This window comes from Dermochelys coriacea, chromosome 2, assembly GCF_009764565.3.
Source record: "Dermochelys coriacea isolate rDerCor1 chromosome 2, rDerCor1.pri.v4, whole genome shotgun sequence".
Lineage (NCBI taxonomy): Eukaryota > Metazoa > Chordata > Testudines > Dermochelyidae > Dermochelys > Dermochelys coriacea.
In genome coordinates, this window is record NC_050069.1 from 109,944,257 (window position 1) to 109,963,201 (window position 18,945).

The 18,945-nt window shown below is 42.5% G+C and overlaps 1 protein-coding gene across 1 annotated transcript in view; it reads right to left on the reverse strand.

Moving 5' to 3' along the window:
- CDKAL1 (CDK5 regulatory subunit associated protein 1 like 1) overlaps positions 1 to 18,945 on the reverse strand; it is a 618,432-nt gene that overhangs the window by 452,168 nt on the left and 147,319 nt on the right. The window contains 1 exon segment of the mRNA XM_043508315.1: positions 4,524 to 4,654. Within this exon segment, the coding sequence (XP_043364250.1) occupies positions 4,524 to 4,654 (131 nt within the window).

Sequence of the window (18,945 nt, forward strand, 5' to 3'; positions counted from 1 at the left end):
ACAAGTGCATCTGCTCTTTCTGATCACCTTGTGTGACTGTTTCTCCATGCCATCCATGTTTGCACAACTTCCAATTAATGGCAATGTGATACGGTCCATAGATTTTTCCCCCCTCCTGCAAACCTTTCTTTCAGCATGCCAAAGCCTCTGTCAGAAAAGCACCAGTCTCATTAGCAATGAAAATGTCACATGGCTGGTACTGCTCAAGAATGCTGGGTAGGATGTCTGCCCATCATTCAGTGGCTGCTGAAAAGGTCAGCATCTATCTTTCTTGCCATGCTCTTTGTGCTGAACCATGTTGTGCCTGACTTTCCACTTACTAAATCAGCCATCTGCAGAGTTACTGTCCTCCTTAGGCTCTACCACTAGGTGACTCACTTTCTTTTTCGGCATTGGCCCGAAGAGCTGAGCATCGCAGCGAACCGTATGCTCAAACCAGAGCCACAGGGCTTGACCAACATCTACCTCCTTTCCTTCACGTTGGTGCTCACAGCCTCATTCTGTGCTGTTCCTGTGCTCCTATGAAGTGCTATGGCTGTTCTTCTGAATGCACAAAACAACTGTGACAAAGTTCCTCCTCTGCCTAGGTGGATCCTGCGCTTTCTGGCGGATTTACTCGCCTCAGAGGTTCACAGCAGTCCTCAGTTTGGCTCCTTGTTAGTGGCACAAACCTGCCGTTTACTCAGCTAACCTCATCACTAACCAGCATGGGGAAAGGGAGGAGAACAATCCCCTCAGTCTCTGCTAACCCACCGACTGGGTTGTGGGACAGGCCAGAGACCTTCCCCTCTGGTGGGACTCAGAGTCCAGGTCAACTCCTCTTGTAACAAATAGGGAGTTGGGGGGAATCCGAGCCCTGGGCTCTACTCTGGGTTCCAGCCCAGGGCCCTGTGGATCACAGCTGTCTACAGTGTCTCCTGTAACAGCTGTGTGACAGCTACAACTCCCTGGGCTACTTCCTCATGGCCTCCTCCCAACACCTTCTTTCTCCTCATCCCAGAACCTTCCTCCTGATGACGCTTGTATTCTCAGTCCTCCAGCAGTATGCCTTTCCACTCTCAGCTCCTTGTGCGCCTCTCACTCCCAGCTCCTCGCACACACCTCACTAACTGAAGTGAGGTCCTTTTAAAAACCAGGTGCACTGATTAGCCTGCCTGTCCTAATTAATTCTAGTACCTTCTTAATTGGCTCCAGATGTCCTAATTAGCCTGCCTTAATTGGGTCCAGCAACTTCCTGATTGTTCTGGAACAGCCTATTATCTTACTCAGGGGAAAGGGACCTGCTTAATCTAGGGCTAATATATCTACCTTCTGTTACTCTCCTGTAGCCATCTGGCCTGACCCTGTCACACAACACACTTTGAGAAAACCAACCTCTTGGCTATGCTCACTTGCTTAGCAGTGGACTCATATAGGGCCTCCAGCACCTGAACTTTATCAGCAAGAGATAGGTCCATGTGTTTGGAAGCCATGGCACACAGTGGAAGCACTCAATTATGCATGCTCAGAGGCAGGAAATGGATTACAGGCAGGACCTCCCCTTTAAAATAGTTGTTCTTAAGTAGCACACCTGTTGCTAATAATCCAAATCCCATTAACACTGATATTAATGGGATGGGATTGGTTTCTGATTACTATTTTGCCAATAACCACAAACTGCTATTATCAGAATTGCTATTAATCTCGTGTGTGTGTGTGTGTGTGTGTGTGTGTGTGTGTGTACGTACACACACACTATATCATCCAAAAGAAATGAAATTAAAGTCTAGTACTGTATATTCAAGGCACTGATTAAAAGCAGCTCTAAACTGCCATAGTCTTACTGGTAGTTACACAAATACTGCAACTTCCTCATTCAACCTTCGTCATACCCAGACCAACATTTTCCAAGGGAACTCTACTCTGACACACTGTCTCTCTACAAAGTTATCCCAAGAGACTTATATTTGTTAGCAAGAAACCACATTCTCAGACAACATTGCTTAAAATATAGTACAGCTTACGTAACTGATGACAAATCAAATTTCTATTACTCAACACATGGATGAGACCAGCAAAAACACCTGGTGGTAAAGCAAAGTTTTCACAACTGCAGCCTTATAACATTTACATTTTCAGAGTTGAATCAGCATGAAGTTGCCAACAAAACACTTCCAATTTCTCAGTCTCATTACAATTGCCTTTTTAAAAGAATATTTTACACACTAGGATGCTGAGTCTCACTTTTTTTAAAACGTTTGTATGTCAAAATATATTGTTACTTAGTCTGCATATATATTACACCACTTTTAATCCTCTATTTGAGGAACCTAACACTAAATAATACTGTATACTAGCTGGAGGAAAAACCCACGCTTTTCTGTGTGACCCAATGTGTGTGTGTGTGTGGGGGGGGAACAAAAGCATAGTACAGCAGAGATAAAGGGAGAATCCAACTCAGGGTTCCTCTTTTGAAGATTTATGTCTACAGAACATGAGCTTTGTGTACTTATCATGTCCTATGTTTATGGTACTATAACTTTCATGCACACTGCTGTTATCTTTACAATTATAATCTTTATTGTGAACATCATTTCAATGTTTCCAAGGCCAATTCCAATTATTTGGGGGCAGTGTGTTAATCGCTTTAGTAAACTTTTAATAGACATTTGTCTGTTTTAAATCCAAAATGGAAAACATTTTAATTAGTAACTAGTAATTCTGGGAGCCCAACCTAAGTTGAAATGAAGAGGTCTGATTTTCAGAAAAGCACTTATCACCCTCTGGAAATCAGTTCCTCAGGCTGAATGCTCAAAAATGGACACAGCATATCACAAGTCAGAATCTAGGTCAGAGGATATAGGCACTTTTTTTTTTTAAATCAAGTATATGCTTTCCTTACTATTCTATGTATTTTTATGTACAGATTTTTGTACATTTACTACAGGCTAGATTGGCAAAGATCACATAGTTATGCACTCCAGGGGCAGAGTAGGGACTCAGTCAGAATTCAGTCCTTGATGCTCCCTTGCTGCATGGAGGAAGCAAGCTGTACCAAACTGGCTGCTACACTGAGGGAGACAGAGTCAAAGGTTGTTTCATGAGAAACATGAGAACAGTGGCCCTGGAGAGGTTCTCCCCACCAAATTGTGACCCACAATGCAGCCTGCCTATAAAAGAGAGTAAGGGGGCACTTTACATCCCCTTGACCTACTGTGTAGTATTGTATGTAGATTCAGTTGAGCCCTATATATATCTCAGTGCGGGGGATGGACTAGATGATCTCTTGAGGTCCCTTTCAACTCTAAATTTCTATGAGTGGGTGGTTGGTTAACATGTTTTGAGTATACATAGTAATATGAGGGAAGCTGTAAAAGCTGTAAAAAAGTTGTCTCAAATAGTGCAATAAGCACGGAAACTATCTTAATGGAAAATTATAATTAAAAAACCTACTGAAGTTGGCTACTACCTACTTGGCTTTGTAAGAACTCTTTCTACTCACCCAACCTGACTTTAAAAAAAAACAAGGAAGTTAAAAAATTAGTTTTGGTTTCATGATAGCTAAGTGAGGATAAGTATATTTTAATTAATACATTTAATATATTTTAATGCCAGAAGGAATCTGTAGTACTATTTGCTCTGACTGGCATAATGCAATTCACAGAACTTCACCCTGCAATTACTGCATTGGGCCCAACAAAAGCATTTTAGAAAGACATCTAGTCTTTATTTAAAGACTTAATTGATTAAGAATCCTTAGGATTTTGTATGATCCTGAGATCATTGATTTTCATGACCATTTTTCAGTGATGATGCAATTATACAGTATTTTTCATCCAGGACACAAAAGCATTTAAAAACTACAATACACAGGATCCTCACTGTCTACAACCAGGGTGAAGCATGCCAACTGTTTAACAGCTCACAGATGCTGATGCATTAACCCTTTCTGTTACTCTGAGTAGATAGTAAAATTGTCATGTTCCCCAGTCACTCTGCCCAAAGGCAAGAAGTAAAAAAAACCCCAAACATGTGATGAAAAACAGGTGCTAGCTATATAATTTATACGCCGTTGTCTCTTTTGCATTTTGTCTTTTACAAGCTGTATTTCTTTCTAACAACAACATAGAAGACTATATTTAAAATACAGGAGTTAATCCTTGCATTCACCTCCTGCAGGCTGTATAGGACATTGACACTAAATTCTGCAAACAGACTAAACTTCAATTACGTGCAAGAATGTATTTGACACAAAGCATCCACTGAACCATAGTGAAATGTAACTACAAAGCGAAAAGGTTTAGAGAGGGACTGAACTCTAGGCTTCCCCAATAGAAGAAAGGAGAGAAGTCTAGTTGCTGGCATTGAAAAATTGTGTGAAAAGCCTCGATTTTTTTTAACACAAGATATTTTCCATAGCTGTGGCTCATCTAGCCAACAAGTTAATATAAAACTTCAGACAGCAACACTACATGACCCTTATGGGCAAAAAAAATGAATATGAAAATCTTAACAGGTCTTTTCTATTTGACAAATGTTCTTACCCCTATAATGCTCAGACCTTTGAGGTAATCTTGACGAGGCTGGGCTTGTGGAACACATCCAGCTAGAACCACTTTCTTGTCGTCTTCTTGGGCTTTCCTAAAATGATTTTTTTAAAAGTGAGAATTAATTTCTGAAAGCTGATCCCTTTGAATTGTAAAGTAACCACTTAGTATCTACGAGTCCTGGTTTAGCATTCATCATCAAATAAGGTGAATGATTTATTTGTTCACAGAAAAGTGAACACTGCTGCAAGCGGTTCCATAGTTAATGGGAAAGGCCATGTTTGAACACAGGGTAAAGAAAATCCTGACAAATCCGATATTTGAGCTGCCTTTTCCATTTACAACAATGAGAATACAACACACAGGGCAGAATTCCAAGTTTATAATTTCATCTGAGGGACAGGGCAGTGACGTTCACACTGGATAATCCTGAAAATCCTAATATAAACTTTAGCTAAGCTTTATTTACCACAACTGTGGCAGAGGGATATGTAGTTGAGGCACACATCTAAAACCTGATTCGTGACAAGTCATTTAAAACAAAAGGTACAGTCTATGTGAACAAGAACCATTAGCTCACAATTTAACAACTATTTAATGCAGCCTGAAATGATAAATTACACCAGTCTTTAAAACTATTATTAAAACTGGATTGAACATTTTCAAGCTTGAACTGTTTACCTTTTAATCTTGCCAGATTAAATATTTACGTGAATATTAATTTATATTATTCCTTAGTTCAGGCACTATCTTGCCACCTAGTGGGAACCTGAAATACTGAAGATCAAATAGCTAAATCCTTTCATTCTTTTAAATAATATTTTAATTAATTCTAGATAGAGCATTGAATTTTAAGCTATTCCTGAAACTTGAAAATACAGAAAGTACTGTGTATTTGCTGTACCCAACTGTACTGAAAACAACAAATTGGGATTCAAGCCCTGGTTTATAATTAGTAAACTTAATTAGATGATTTGCTAATGATAAAATAATAATTCAAATACCCCAAACAGACAGAGAGAGAAGGAAATTTAACTTTTTATCGGGTTCCACTGGCCCAGACATCCTATGGGTTGTCCGTTCTCAGACTTATGTCCCACAATATACACAGCTGGCTCCATCACACCCTTTATGGAAATGTATGGCAAGCTGTAGCCATCCTGTAGCATGTCAGTATTTTCTTCAACAATGTACAGAGTTGTACAGTGTTTGTTATTAATTTATACCTTGGGGATAAAACTCTAGTGTCATGACACAGTTTTTGCAATGTGCTCCTTACTAAGATAACGTAGCATTTAAAAAAATCACACACTGTTGGAGAAAATACAGGCTTATTTGATCTCTGGAGGCTAGCTCCAGTAGGGTATTTTAGAGGAAGTGATGTTACCACAAGAGTGTAAACCGGCACACCCATTCATGAAGCTGAAAATTCCTGGCTGGTCTGGACTTCTGAACCTGCTAACGAAGAAAACTTAGGCTGACAGTCAAATGTACTTATTACCTCCCCCTTTTCCTCCTGGCTAATTGTGAGAATTCACCTCATAATGGAAAAACTGATACTTTTGTTTTATTTAATTTGCAGGTCACCTTTAGGAACAAGCCCATTTGGCTTTTAAATGACATAGCAACTGCCATACTGAAACAGATCACTGGCCATTTAGTCAGATATCTTGCCTCAAAACAGTGCCCAGCACCAATTGTTTCAGAAAGGGCTAAAGATCCCCTAATGGTCAATTATACAATACCTAAGAGTTTATGATGCTTATTTTTCATCTACCTAATGTAACAGTGGATGCTCTCAATAGTCATATACAAGTCAATTTAACTTGCAGCAGGCATCACAGGAAAGCTATAGATGTCAATCATTATGGACTCATTTCAATCTGAGAGGGGAAATAGTTGCGTTAGTTTTAGATTAATCTATATGAAAATACCATATTCTTGTCTCTTATTTAACAAAATCGTATGAATATGAAATGTTGTTCAAATGGTAATTAAATATATTTCTTAAAAGGGGGCTAGACCCAGCAGCATGCTTGTGAAATCAGAAAGGTTTGGTCTTTCAGCTGTAAGAAAGTTTTCCATTTGCAAAACTTAAGCAGAAGCCATTTATATCCCCATATCCAAGTTAAAAACATGTCTGTTTCTTGTACTTCCTGCAAAAATGTCACATACTATCATTTGAAACTCTGCAACCCTGAAGGATAAAAATCACTACTCACATGACCTAACTGACTCAACCTAATGCCTCAAGGTAAGGCAATGAGACTTGTCTCCTGTAACCAGAGTATATATCCCTAGGCAACTCTACATCTGGTGTAATCTACTGCTAGAAATAGCCCACATCATGACCTACTAAAGAACTGCAGTGGAAAAAGCTTTTTATTAAAGTCTTTTCATTTGGGAAAATAGTAAACAAAAATTTCCCATGACACATTAAATAGCATTTTAATGTTATTTCACAGCTTTCACATTTTAGCAGTTCTTCTTGGAATGTAAATGGAGGAGGAAAACAGTTAGATAGAATACATTTCATTGTAAGTATATTAGCTTCATATAACTTTTTATTTAAAGATCCCTACAGACTGTTTTATACTCTGAGAATTTTTGCTTCAAAATGTAATTAAGCAGTGATGCCTGCACTAAATTTTCAATCAACCTATTTTCATTAAAAGCCATAACATATTGTCCTATCCAGGAAACTCAGCACAAATGTGACCAAGAATGGTATATTAAATATGTGTTTTATATTTTTCCAGGAACTGCTTGCTGAAAATATGCACCAAACCCCTACAAATGTTGTTTAATGTGCTCTGTTCTGACTAACAAAAGCCTACAAAAATTGTTTTTTAGAAACCTGGCTAGCACAGGAACAGTATTAGAAAAGCTTTTATCCTTCGGAAACACGAATGCTAATGAGAATAATACTTCATTGAATCTAAAAGTGGCATGAATAAACATCTTCTTTAGACATTCTTTATATTCTTCAATTAAATGAACCTTAACCTTAAACCTTCAACTTTAATTGCATTAGGACATATTTTCTAGAAATGCACTCTTATCTGAAAATGATTTACAAGATATACATCTGAGTAGACGTGTAATTAAGTCCAATTTTCTTTTAAAAGGGTGGAATCCTGGAAAACTCTCTTCCAACTAGGGTAAAAACAGAGTACTGTATACAATACAGTACTTTCAAGTTAAAAAATAAAGTATAAAAATCATCTGCCAAGACCAGAGATTACAATAAAAATATTTATATTTTTATTCTCCTTTTCTTGTTGAAAACCTGAAAGAATAGCTAGCTTGGGAAACAATAAACAAGTCTGTCTTAATCATACCTTGTTTATGTAACTATGAACCTGCCCAAACTGGAGCCATTGTTTTACAGTTCATTATTTTTTGCTAGGCTCCAGTAAATTCTGTCCTGAAAAAGACACAAATGAAGACAGGCCTCGGGCTGATACCATTGCAGAACCAATGTAACAGAAAAAATGGTTACCTACCTTTTGTAACTGTTGTTCTTCAAAATGTGTTGCTCATGTCCATTCCATTCTAAGTATGCACGTGCCCACATGCACAATCATCGGAGACCTTTGCCTTAGCAGTATCCATAGGGCCGGCTGTGGCACCCCCTTGAGTGCCGTGCTCATGCGTTGGTATATCAGGCACCATCAGCCCCATGCCCTCTCAGTTCCTTCTTGCCAGTAACTCCAACAGAGAGGCAGGAGGACGGTAATGGAATGGACATGAGCTACACATCTCGAAGAACAAAAGTTACAAAAGGAAGGTAACCGTTTTTTCTTCTTCAAGTGCTTGCTCACATCGATTCCATTCTAGCTGACTCACAAGCAGTATTGTTGCAGGTGGGCTCAGAGTTCACAGTCTTGCAGCACTGCTCTGCCAAAGGCAGCGTCATCCCGCGCTTGCTGGGTGATTGCATAATGAGATGCTAACATGTGGACAGAGGACCAGGTATCAGGCCTGACAGATCTCTTGGATTGGCACCCGCGCCAGGAAGGCTGTCGATGATGCCTGCGCCCTAGTCGAGAGGGCTGTCACAATTGCCAGCGGGGGCACCTTCACTAGTTCATAACTGTAATGGATGCAGGCCATAATCCAAGACAGAATTCTCCGGGCAGACACTGGGCAACCCTTCATCCTGTCCATGACAGCAACGAACAACTGCATTGACTTACGGAATGGCCTCATTCTATCTATGTAGAAGGCCAGAGCCCGTCTGATGTCCAGGGTACGTAGCCTGCGTTCCTCATCCGTTGCATGAGGTTTTGGACAGAAGACTGGTAAGTATATGTCTTGACCTGTATGAAACTAGGAGACGACCTTGGGCAGAAAGGCCAGGTGTGAACGCAACTGGACCTTGTCCTTGTAGAAGACTGCATAGGGCAGCTCGAAGGTGAGTGCCCTGATCTCAGACACCCTGAGAGTCGAAGTTGTAGCAACCAAGAAAGAAACCTTCCAAGAGAGAAGCAGGAGGGCGTATGAACCGAAGAGTTCGAAGGGAGGACCCAGGGGCCTTGCCAATACAAGATTCAGGTCTCAAGGGGGAACCGTCTCCTGGACGTCCGGGTAGAACTGAGCGGTTATAGGATGGGCGAAGAGCAACCTGCCTTGAAATGGAGTGTGGAATGCCAAAATGGCCACCAGGTGAACTCTTACTGAAGAAAGCAACAGACCCTGGAGCTTGAGGTGCAGCAAATAGTCTAGGATGTCCTCAGTGGGGCCTCCTCAGCCCGAATTTGCTGATCCTAGGCCCAGCACATTAACCGCTTCCACTTTGCCAGGTAGGTTGCTCTGGTGGATGGCTTCCTGCTGCCCAACAAGACCCGTTGGACATCAGCAGAGCATACCCACTCTTCCATACTCAGCCACACAGTAGAAAACCTATCAGGTGCAGCACCGCCAGGTTCAGATGCAGCAGATTGCCGTGGTTCGGGGTCAGTAGCTCCGGATGAAGAAGCAGCTGCAGCAGGGCAGCTGCCGAAAGACCGAATAGCATGCCGAATCAGTGATGGCAAGGCCACACAGGGACTATGAAGATGATGTTCGCTTTACATTGCTTCACATTTATCAGGACCTTATGGATTAGTAGCACTGGTGTGAAGGCACACATCAGCACTTCCGACCACGGAAATAGCAAGGCGTCTCACAGGGATCCCTTGTCCTTTCCCTGCAGGGAACAGAACACGTGGCACTTTCTGTTCTGCCTGGACACAAACAGTGTACTTGGGAAGTTCCCCACCTGTGGAAGATTAGGCTGACCAACTCTCGATGGAGCAAACATTCATGGAGAGACAAGAAGGCTCTGCTGAGGCAACCCGCCAAGACATTCTTGGTGCCAGGTAGGTGGGAGGCCACCAGATGAATGGCATGCTGCACACAAAAGTCTATAGTCTGAGAGCCTCCTGACAAAAGGCTGAAGACCTGGTTCCACCCTGTCTGTTGATGTAATACATCGCGGCAATATTATCAGTCAGGCCACCTTGCCTTTTAGGTGGGGTATGAACACCTGGCAGGCCAGGCGAACCACTCTGAGCTCCCTGACATTGATATGGAGGGCTAGGTCGTCCCACAGCCATCTGTCCTGGGTGCTGAGCTCGCCCAGGTGAGCTCCAGATTGGAGGCATCAGAGACCAGAGTCAGCAACAGGGACAAGGTCACAAAGGGAAATCCTTGCAGCACCAACTGGGGATTCAGTGAGCAAGAACAAAAGAACATCGTCCGGCACCTTGACCACACCGTCCAGGGTGTCTCTGTTGGGAACATAGACCAAGGCCAGCCACACTTGTAGGGGCCATAGGTGGAGCCGAGCATGGCTGACCACATGGGTGCACACAGCCATGTGACCCACCAGACGTCTGCAAGGATGGGCCATAGTGAGCGGATGGTTTCTTAGATGTGAGATCAGGTCTGACATGGCCCAAAAACACGCTTCTGGAAGGAAGGCTCTGGCTCAGGTGGAGTCTAGAATGACTCTGATGAACTCTATCCCTTGGACTGGCAATAAGGTGGACTTTTCCATGTTTATTAACAGGCCCAGGTCGCAGCAGGTGGCACGCACCAGGTCGAGGTTGCTTTGCACCTGATCCGGAGACCTGCTCTTGATGAGCCAGTGGTCGAGGTCTGGAAACAGGTGAACATAAGAATATAAGAATGGCCATACTGAGTCAGATCGAAGGTCCATCCAGCCCAGTATCCTGTCTACCAACAGTGGCCAATGTTAGATGCCCCAGAGGGAGTGAACCTAACAGTGATCTCTCTCCTGCCATCGATCTCCACCCTCCAACAAACAGAGCCTAGGGACACCATTCCTTACCCATCATGGCTAATAGCCATTAACCTTCATGAATTTATCCAGTTCTCTTTTAAACCCTGTTATAGTCCTTGTCTTCACAACCTCCTCAGGTAAGGAGTTCCACAGGTTGACTGTGCACTGAGAGAAGAAGAAATTCCTTTTATTTGTTTTAAACCTGCTACCCATTAATTTCCTTTGGTGGCCCCTAGTTCTTATATTATGGGAACAAGTAAATGACTTTTCCTTATTCACTTTCTCCTCACCACTCATGATTTTATATACATCTATCATATCCCCCCTTAAGTCTCCTCTTTTCCAAGCTGAAAAGTCCTAGCCTCTTTAATTTCTCCTCATATTGGACCCATTCCAACCTCCTAATCATTTTAGTTGCCCTTTTCTAATGCCAGTATATCTTTTTTGAGATGAGAGGACCACATCTGTACGCAGTATTCAAGATGTGGGTATACCATGCTTTTATATAAGGGCAATAAGATATTCTCTGTCTTATTCTCTGTCCCTTTTTTAATGATTCCTAGCATCCCCTTTGCTTTTTTGACTGCCACTGCACACTGCGTGGATGTCTTCAGAGAACTATCCACGATGACTCCAAGATCTTTCTCCTGATAAGTTGTAGCTAAATTAGCCCCCATCATATTGTATGTATAGTTGGGGTTATTTTTTCCAATGTGCATTACTTTACATTTATCCACATTAAATTTCATTTGCCATTTTGTTGCCCAATCCCTTAGTTTTGTGAGATCTTTTTGAAGTTCTTCACAGTTTGTTTTGGTCTTAACTATCTTGAGCAGTTTAGTATCATCTGCAAACTTTGACACCTCACTGTTTATCCCTTTCTCCAAATCATTGATGAATAAGTTGAATAGGATTGGTCCTAAGACTGAGCCTTGGGGAACACCACTAGTTACCCCTCTCCATTCTGAAAATTTACCATTTATTCCTACCCTTTGTTCCCTGCCTTTTAACCACTTCTCAGTCCATGAAAGGATCTTCCCTCTTATCCCATGACAGCTTAATTTACGTAAGAACCTTTGGTGAGGGACCTTGTCAAAGGCTTTCTGGAAATCTAAGTACACTATGTCCACTGGATCCCCCTTGTCCACATGTTTGCTGACCCCTCAAAGAACTATAATAGATTAGTAAGACACAATCTCCCTTTACAGAAACCATGTTGACTTTTGTGCAACAATTTATGTTCTTCTGTGTGTCAGACAATTTTATTCTTTACTATTGTTTTAACTAATTTGCCCAGTACTGACTTTAGACTTACCGGTCTGTATTTGCCAGGATCCCCTCTAGAGCCCTTCTTAAATATTGGCATTACATTAGCTATCTTCCAGACATTGGGTACCGTAGCTGATTTAAAGGACAGGTTACAAACCATAGTTAATAGTTCCACAATTTCACATTTGAGTTCTTTCAGAACTCTTGGGTGAATGCCGTCTGGTCCCCAGGTGGATCCCACAACGCCTGAGGAAAGCTGCCACTGGTGCCATTCACTTGGTGAACACCCTTGGGGCCGAAGAGAGGCCAAAGGGTAGTGCCGTGAACTGGAAGTGGCACCCTCCCACCATGAAATGGAGGAAACACCTGTGCCCCAGGAATATGGAGACATGAAAGTAAGCGTCCTTTAAGTCGAGAGTGATGTACCAGTCTGCTGGTTCTAGGGAAGGGATAATGGAGGCCTGGAAGACCACGTGGAACTTCAACTTCATGAGAGACTTGTTGAGGCGACGCAGGTCCATTATGGCTCTTAGGACCCCTTTGGATTTTGGGATTAGGAAATAACGGAAGTAGAACCCTCTTCCTCGCATGTCCTGAGGAACCATCTCCACCGACCCCAGGCACAGGAGCTTTTCGACCAACTGAACAAGCAGTTGCTCATGAGAAGGGTCCCTAAAGAGGGGCGATGGGAAAGAGAGGCGGCCATAAATTGCAGGATAAAGCCACGGGATATTATATCCAGGACTCAGTGGTCCGAGGTTACCCTCAACCAAGCCGAAAAGAAGGGGTGGAGACGGTCCAGTAAAGGATGGGAAGGATCTGGGGAACTGACTAGGGCGTCGCTCTCGAGCGCACCCTCAAAATGAGCACTTCTGACCCCCCTAGGTGTTTGGCAGGACCAGGTTACACAGGCGAGTGGGAAGAAGGGCAGCATCGGCTGAAACTAGCATCCCTTCTTCTCACATATCTCTGATGAGGCAGCCCGGGCCTAGGCAGCAGGGGGTGGCCGGAAGGGCTTCCAAGCGGATTGTGGCGTGTGTATGCCCAACAAGTGAAGAGTGGCCCTGGTATCCTTCACCCCATGCAGTCTGGCATCTGTCTGCTCAGAGAAGAGACCAACCCCGTCAAAAGAGAGGTCCTGAATTGAGGTTTGCATCTCCTGCAACAGGCCTGCTGTCTGGAGCCATGAGGTGTGCATCATTACCACCGCCGACGCGACTACCTGAGCTGCAGAGTCTGTCACATCCCAGGCCATTTGTAGGGAGCGCCTGGCAGCCACAATGCCCTCCTCAACTAGGGTGCCAAACTCCTGGGCCAACCCCTGTGAGAGAGACTCCTGGAACTTGTGGAGGGTATCCCACAAGTTAAAATTGTACCTGCCCAGGAGGGTCTGGTGGTTTGCCACCCGGAATTGCAGGCTGGCAGTCAAATACATTTTTCTCCCAAAGAGATCCAGCCTCTTGGCCCCTCTATTCTTGGGGTGGAGAAGGAGTGTATCTGCTTGTCTTTTTCGTTGGCCACAGAAACGACCATCGAGCCAGGAGGTGGGTGGGTATACAGATACTCGAACCCTTTGGCCAGAACAATGTACTTTTCTCTGCCCTCTTGGAAGTGGGAGGGATGGAAGAGGGGTTTGCCATAGGGATGTGGCAATCTTTAAGACCCCTTTGTGGACCGGAAGAACGACCTGGGTCGTGGGCAAGAGAACACAAAATAGCATATCCGTCCGTTTGTCCATTTCCTCCACTTCCAAACCCAAATTTTCTCCCACCCTTCGGAGCACAGCCTGATGCTCCTTGAAGTCATCTGGTGGCTGGCCCTTGAGGATCCCATGACTGCCTCATCCGGGGACTATGATGATGACTGGGTTACTGGAGGAGAGTTCCGGGGCTTCATCCACCACTGCGAAGGGAGGTTTAGGGGTGGGCGCTGCATCCTCAACCCTGACCTCCAAACAATCTGCTTGAATCAAGCCTGGCGCTGCCTGTGACACCGGTTCTACCGGCTGTTGCTCCAAGGCAGCGGCTGAACACCGTTGAGAAGGGGGCATTGCCATGACCGGCATTCCCCATGCACCCCAGTAAGGCCACTGCGTTGGCCACTGGCCTCGATGCCATTGTTGCGCCGTCAAAATCGACACCCCAATCACATGGGTGGGACTTGGGAGAGGAGCTAAACTGGCCTTCCGTACCGGAGGATTCCCCTTCCAGCGACCATGGAGGGGCCTGCGTGTGCCTGCTGATGGCTGCGTCAGGGACCAGTGACCAGAGCGCGATGAATGGTGCCAGTACCAGTGCAAACAGTAGTAGTGCTAGGAAGACCGAAGCCTGGACAGGGAGCGTTCTCACATGGCAGGTGATGGGGATCTGCGATGAGAGGCCAACCGGTAGGAGGGTGAGGGGTGCTGATAATTCGGAGACCGACACCAAATGAGGTCCTGAAAACATATGGTTTCAGAATATCTCATGGAACATTTTGTAAGAGTAGGATTGTTAAACCTAGGGATACAGCCAAGGTTTGACTCCGATAATAACATGCTCTCTTACCAAATTATCCTCAGAAGTTTCAGCTGAATATTGCACTGTTAAACAGCTGCTGAGTTCCACCCGAGGCCTGGCTAAATTTCAGCGGTGGTTTAAATCTGACTGTATGTTCCTTTTCTACCTCAGAGCTTTAAGAATAATGGAGCACAAACTTTGCAACATAAAAAAAATCCAGATTGGCAATTTTGCAGAATCCTGAGAGCCACTGAAACCACCGTGGGCCAAAGAGTCAAAATCCTGAGTTTAATCCGGTCTCTGCCGACAACTTTTGTGGCTATGGGCAAGATTGAATTCCCCAACAGCACAATGGGTACTACTTTCAGCAGGAGTAAAGATCCGTCACTACCTTTCTAGCATTAGGCTGGGTCAGGAAAGAGTGGGGTACCAGCCAGCTACTGCTTCTCCAATCAGATTAATATATTCAATTTAGCTCCATTTAATGTTTTAGCCCTAAACCAGCTTGCAAAAACAGTCGCATAAATTTACCAACCTGGACACAAAAATCTAGTCACCATTTTAGTGGGAAGGGTTAAATTATTGATATTGTATTTGTTCATCCAAAAAAAGATTACTCGCTCTGGCTGAAGGTGAATTGACTTCTGCAGGGCTTTCTAAACAGTTTCTATAATTATTTACACTATTGGTATGGTAGTTATGCTTAAAATATTTGTCAATTTGAAAGCCTTTACCATATAATGGGGTGTAGCAACAGAACCAACGGACACCTTTGAACTAGTAGAAATATTTTAAGTGCAACCACTTCACACACAACCATGCAAAAAGTGTTCTGACTAGGGATCATAATTTTTGGCCTTGAGTTATTTGAGTTAAGCTCCTTGGAAATCTACATTTATGATACATTTTCAAATAATTATATTCAAATAACTAGCACTTAAGGGTAAACTTTTCCCATACCTAAAATATACATGGGCATGGAAGCTCAAAAGCAGTAGAACTGCAACAATTCGACTGAGACACAAAGTGTAGGAAAAACTATGGTAAGGCCTTGCAAAGAGAACATGTTCAGCTATTTTTGACAAGGACCTGTGAAAAAGTGATTTCAAGGTGTTTTTTTTTTTTTTTTTAAAGTAGGAATACCAGAGAGGGTGTTTTCATCTTGTCTGTCTTAGGGAAGCTCAACAGTTTTTGTTCATACTTTCCAGAAAAAAAAATCACTTTCAGATGTAGGCCAAGATTAGGAAGTTTCAAAGAAAATTTGAAAAGAAAATTTTTGGAAATTTGAGTGCAACAGTGGGCACTTATAATGGAAACCGTTTTACAACTTTATAGGTACACACTCAATTAGAATCTAATCACTTGGAAGAAATACAGCTTTGTTTCAGATACTACAACATTCTAGCACCTCCACATTTTTGCTGTTTTATAATGTTTTCCTATTTTAATAATGTTTCTCTCTCCCATTAGGTATCTGAACGATCAATATAAACAGGGAAATCTGCCTAACGGATTGAGTTGGCAGAGGAAAGAGTACATATACAAAATGACTTATTTCAAACAATACCAGGTAAAAGAAAAATCAGACAAGTTGATTTTTAAGATGAAGACATCATCAAATACATATATTTCTACATAATAATCTGTATATATTTTGTTGTATCCCTTTCCCCCAGTCATAGTAAGTTCCCCATCTCTTAGATTGTAAGAAATTTGGGAGAGGGACTGTGTCTATCTGTACGTCTGTAAGTACATAGCAGAATGGATCCAAATCTGCTAAGTCTCTGGGTCATGCAAATACATAGCAATAACTACATTTTTTTTTTGCCGCAAACTGAGCATTATAGCCTTCCATGTTTTATCTTATATTGTCAAGTTTCCACAAACTAATTAGATATTTCTTCCATAAGTGAGAGATCCTATTGGTGGGAATCTGAATTTACCTGAGGAAGTAGATTGTTTTATAGTATTTGAAGAATCTGTTTGGGGGATTACTTGAGTGAGAAGCCCTGATAATTAGGGCTCCTACTTGTTCTGCTTTGGGTTGGATATTCCTCTGTTTTCTTTTGCTTTTCTGCAATTTAAAATGTGTATTAACTTTGTTTTAAAATATCTTATGTTATTCGTAAGATACGTTATTCTGCTATTGAATTCCCATGCTGAATTTTCATAATGAAATTCATTTTACAAACATTATTCCTTGCTGAAATTTCTCTAGCCTATCCAAATCAATACATACAGTTAAAATTAACTTTTTTTTTAATATTAAAAGGAAATACAATCTAGTGTTCAAATAGAAATCTGGAAACAAACTTTTGTGGGATATCCACTTATTTGAGTTTAAATCTTTGAGACCCTGATTCAAGACAGCACTTGAGTACATGCATATGCTTATGTGATGTACTAAATAGGAATACCTTTCCTAACAATAAGATTCCCCACAAAAGTCTTTACCAATGCACCTCAGTCCTGATATGCAACACCCTACTATTCCAGTCTTGATCTTTCCTCAACACAGATTTTCATGGTTAAATGCGTGTTAGTCCAGGGAGGTCAGGAATTTTCCTCCAGGGCAGATTGGAGAGGCCCTGGAGGTTTTTCGCCTTCCTCTGTAGCATGGGGCATGGGTGACTTGAGGGAGGCTTCTCTGCTCCTTGAAGTCTTTAAACCATGATTTAAGGACTTCAATAGCTCAGACATAGGTGAGGTTTTTTGTAGGAGTGGGTGGGTGAGATTCTGTGTCCTGCGCTGTGCAGGAGGTCGGACTAGATGATCAGAATGGTCCCTTCTGACCTTAGTATCTATGAATCTATGTGAGGGCCATATACACTGTATGCACTGGATCTGTGACCAAAGCAGAATTATAATTGAGTTTGGAACACGAATTGGATCTCTTTGGCAATTGGTCTACTTGCAGTCTAAATGCACCATGCAAACAAGATATGGTGAGAACTGGTATCCATAATTTATATTTTGTTTATAAATGAGATTGGGAAAGGGGAGGGAATAGTTCTTAATCCTTTTTCCATTATTATTTTCTTAAACCACATATTACAGACTTCAAAAGCACAGATGGCAAACCTTTCAGAATCTCAGTCATCTCCCATCTTCACCTGTCTCCAGCTCCTGCTGGCCACACGAATGCCTTTAGCTTTTGATTTCTTATAGGCATGCAGTACTAGGCATATTAAACTGTTGCTGATTCAGCTTTGCAAAAAAGAAAAAGAAAGCTGAGAGTAACTACACCACCAGTGAAGTGCTTCAGGTGGTGGCAGCAGGGATCAGACATAAAAGGGAAAATTGCCAACTTCTACATTTTTCTAAAGCACTATGCCTCTTAGCACATCTGTAGCATGCTGTTCTCTCCAGAAGTTAAATATTAGTGATTGTTCACAAGACCTAAGCCTGCTCCCTGAAGACAAAGAAAGCTTTGCCACTGACTTCAACGGGAGCAGAAACAGACCCTATTTAGTCACCTATCTACACCTATTGTCAGTTCGGTTCCCTATGTAGGTGTCAATTATTTCCTTACCCCCCAACACACATACCTTTAAAGTCTTATTTTGCTCTGCAAAAATATTTAAATAAAAAAAGATTTCTATAGAATTATCTGCCCCCATTCTAGCTTGGATTGCTATGTATTGGGTTACATGGTCCATGCTAAAAATGTAGATATATTTATTGCTATGCTGAAATTAATACAAAATTATATTTGCATGTGTAGATGAGGTATTAACCACATGTACCTCACTCCAAGTTGGCAAAACGAAAGCTCCTCATACTGATGAGTTAAGAAAAGTTTCACTTTGGAAGGAAAACAAATTCTGATTTAGAGTTAATGGAAGAATAAGCCAAATCATTATTTATAGCTCTCATTGTATTGTATATTTTAGTTACTTAAACCTCTATTCTACCATAGAATTGTAGGACTGGAAAGGACCTCAAGAGGTCATCTAGTCCAGTCCCCTGCATTCATGGCAGGACTAAGTATTATCTAGACCAGGGATTGGCAACCTTTGGCACTTGGCCCATCAGGGAAATCTGCTGGCGGGCCGGGACAGTTTGTTTACCTGCAGTTTCCGCATGTTCGGCAGATTGCAGCTCCCACTGGCTGTGGTTCGCAGTTCCAGATCAACGAGGGCTGCGAAAAGCGGCGTGGGGCGAGGGATTAGTGGCCACCGCTTCCCGCAGCCCCCATTGGCCTGGAATGGCGAATCGCGGCCAGTGGTAGCTGCAATTGGCCGAACCTGCGAATGCTGCAGGTAAACATCCCAGCCCGCCAGCTGATTTCCCTGACAGGCCACGTGCCAAAGGTTGCCGATCCCTGATCTAGACCATCCCTGCTAGGTGTTTGTCTAACCTG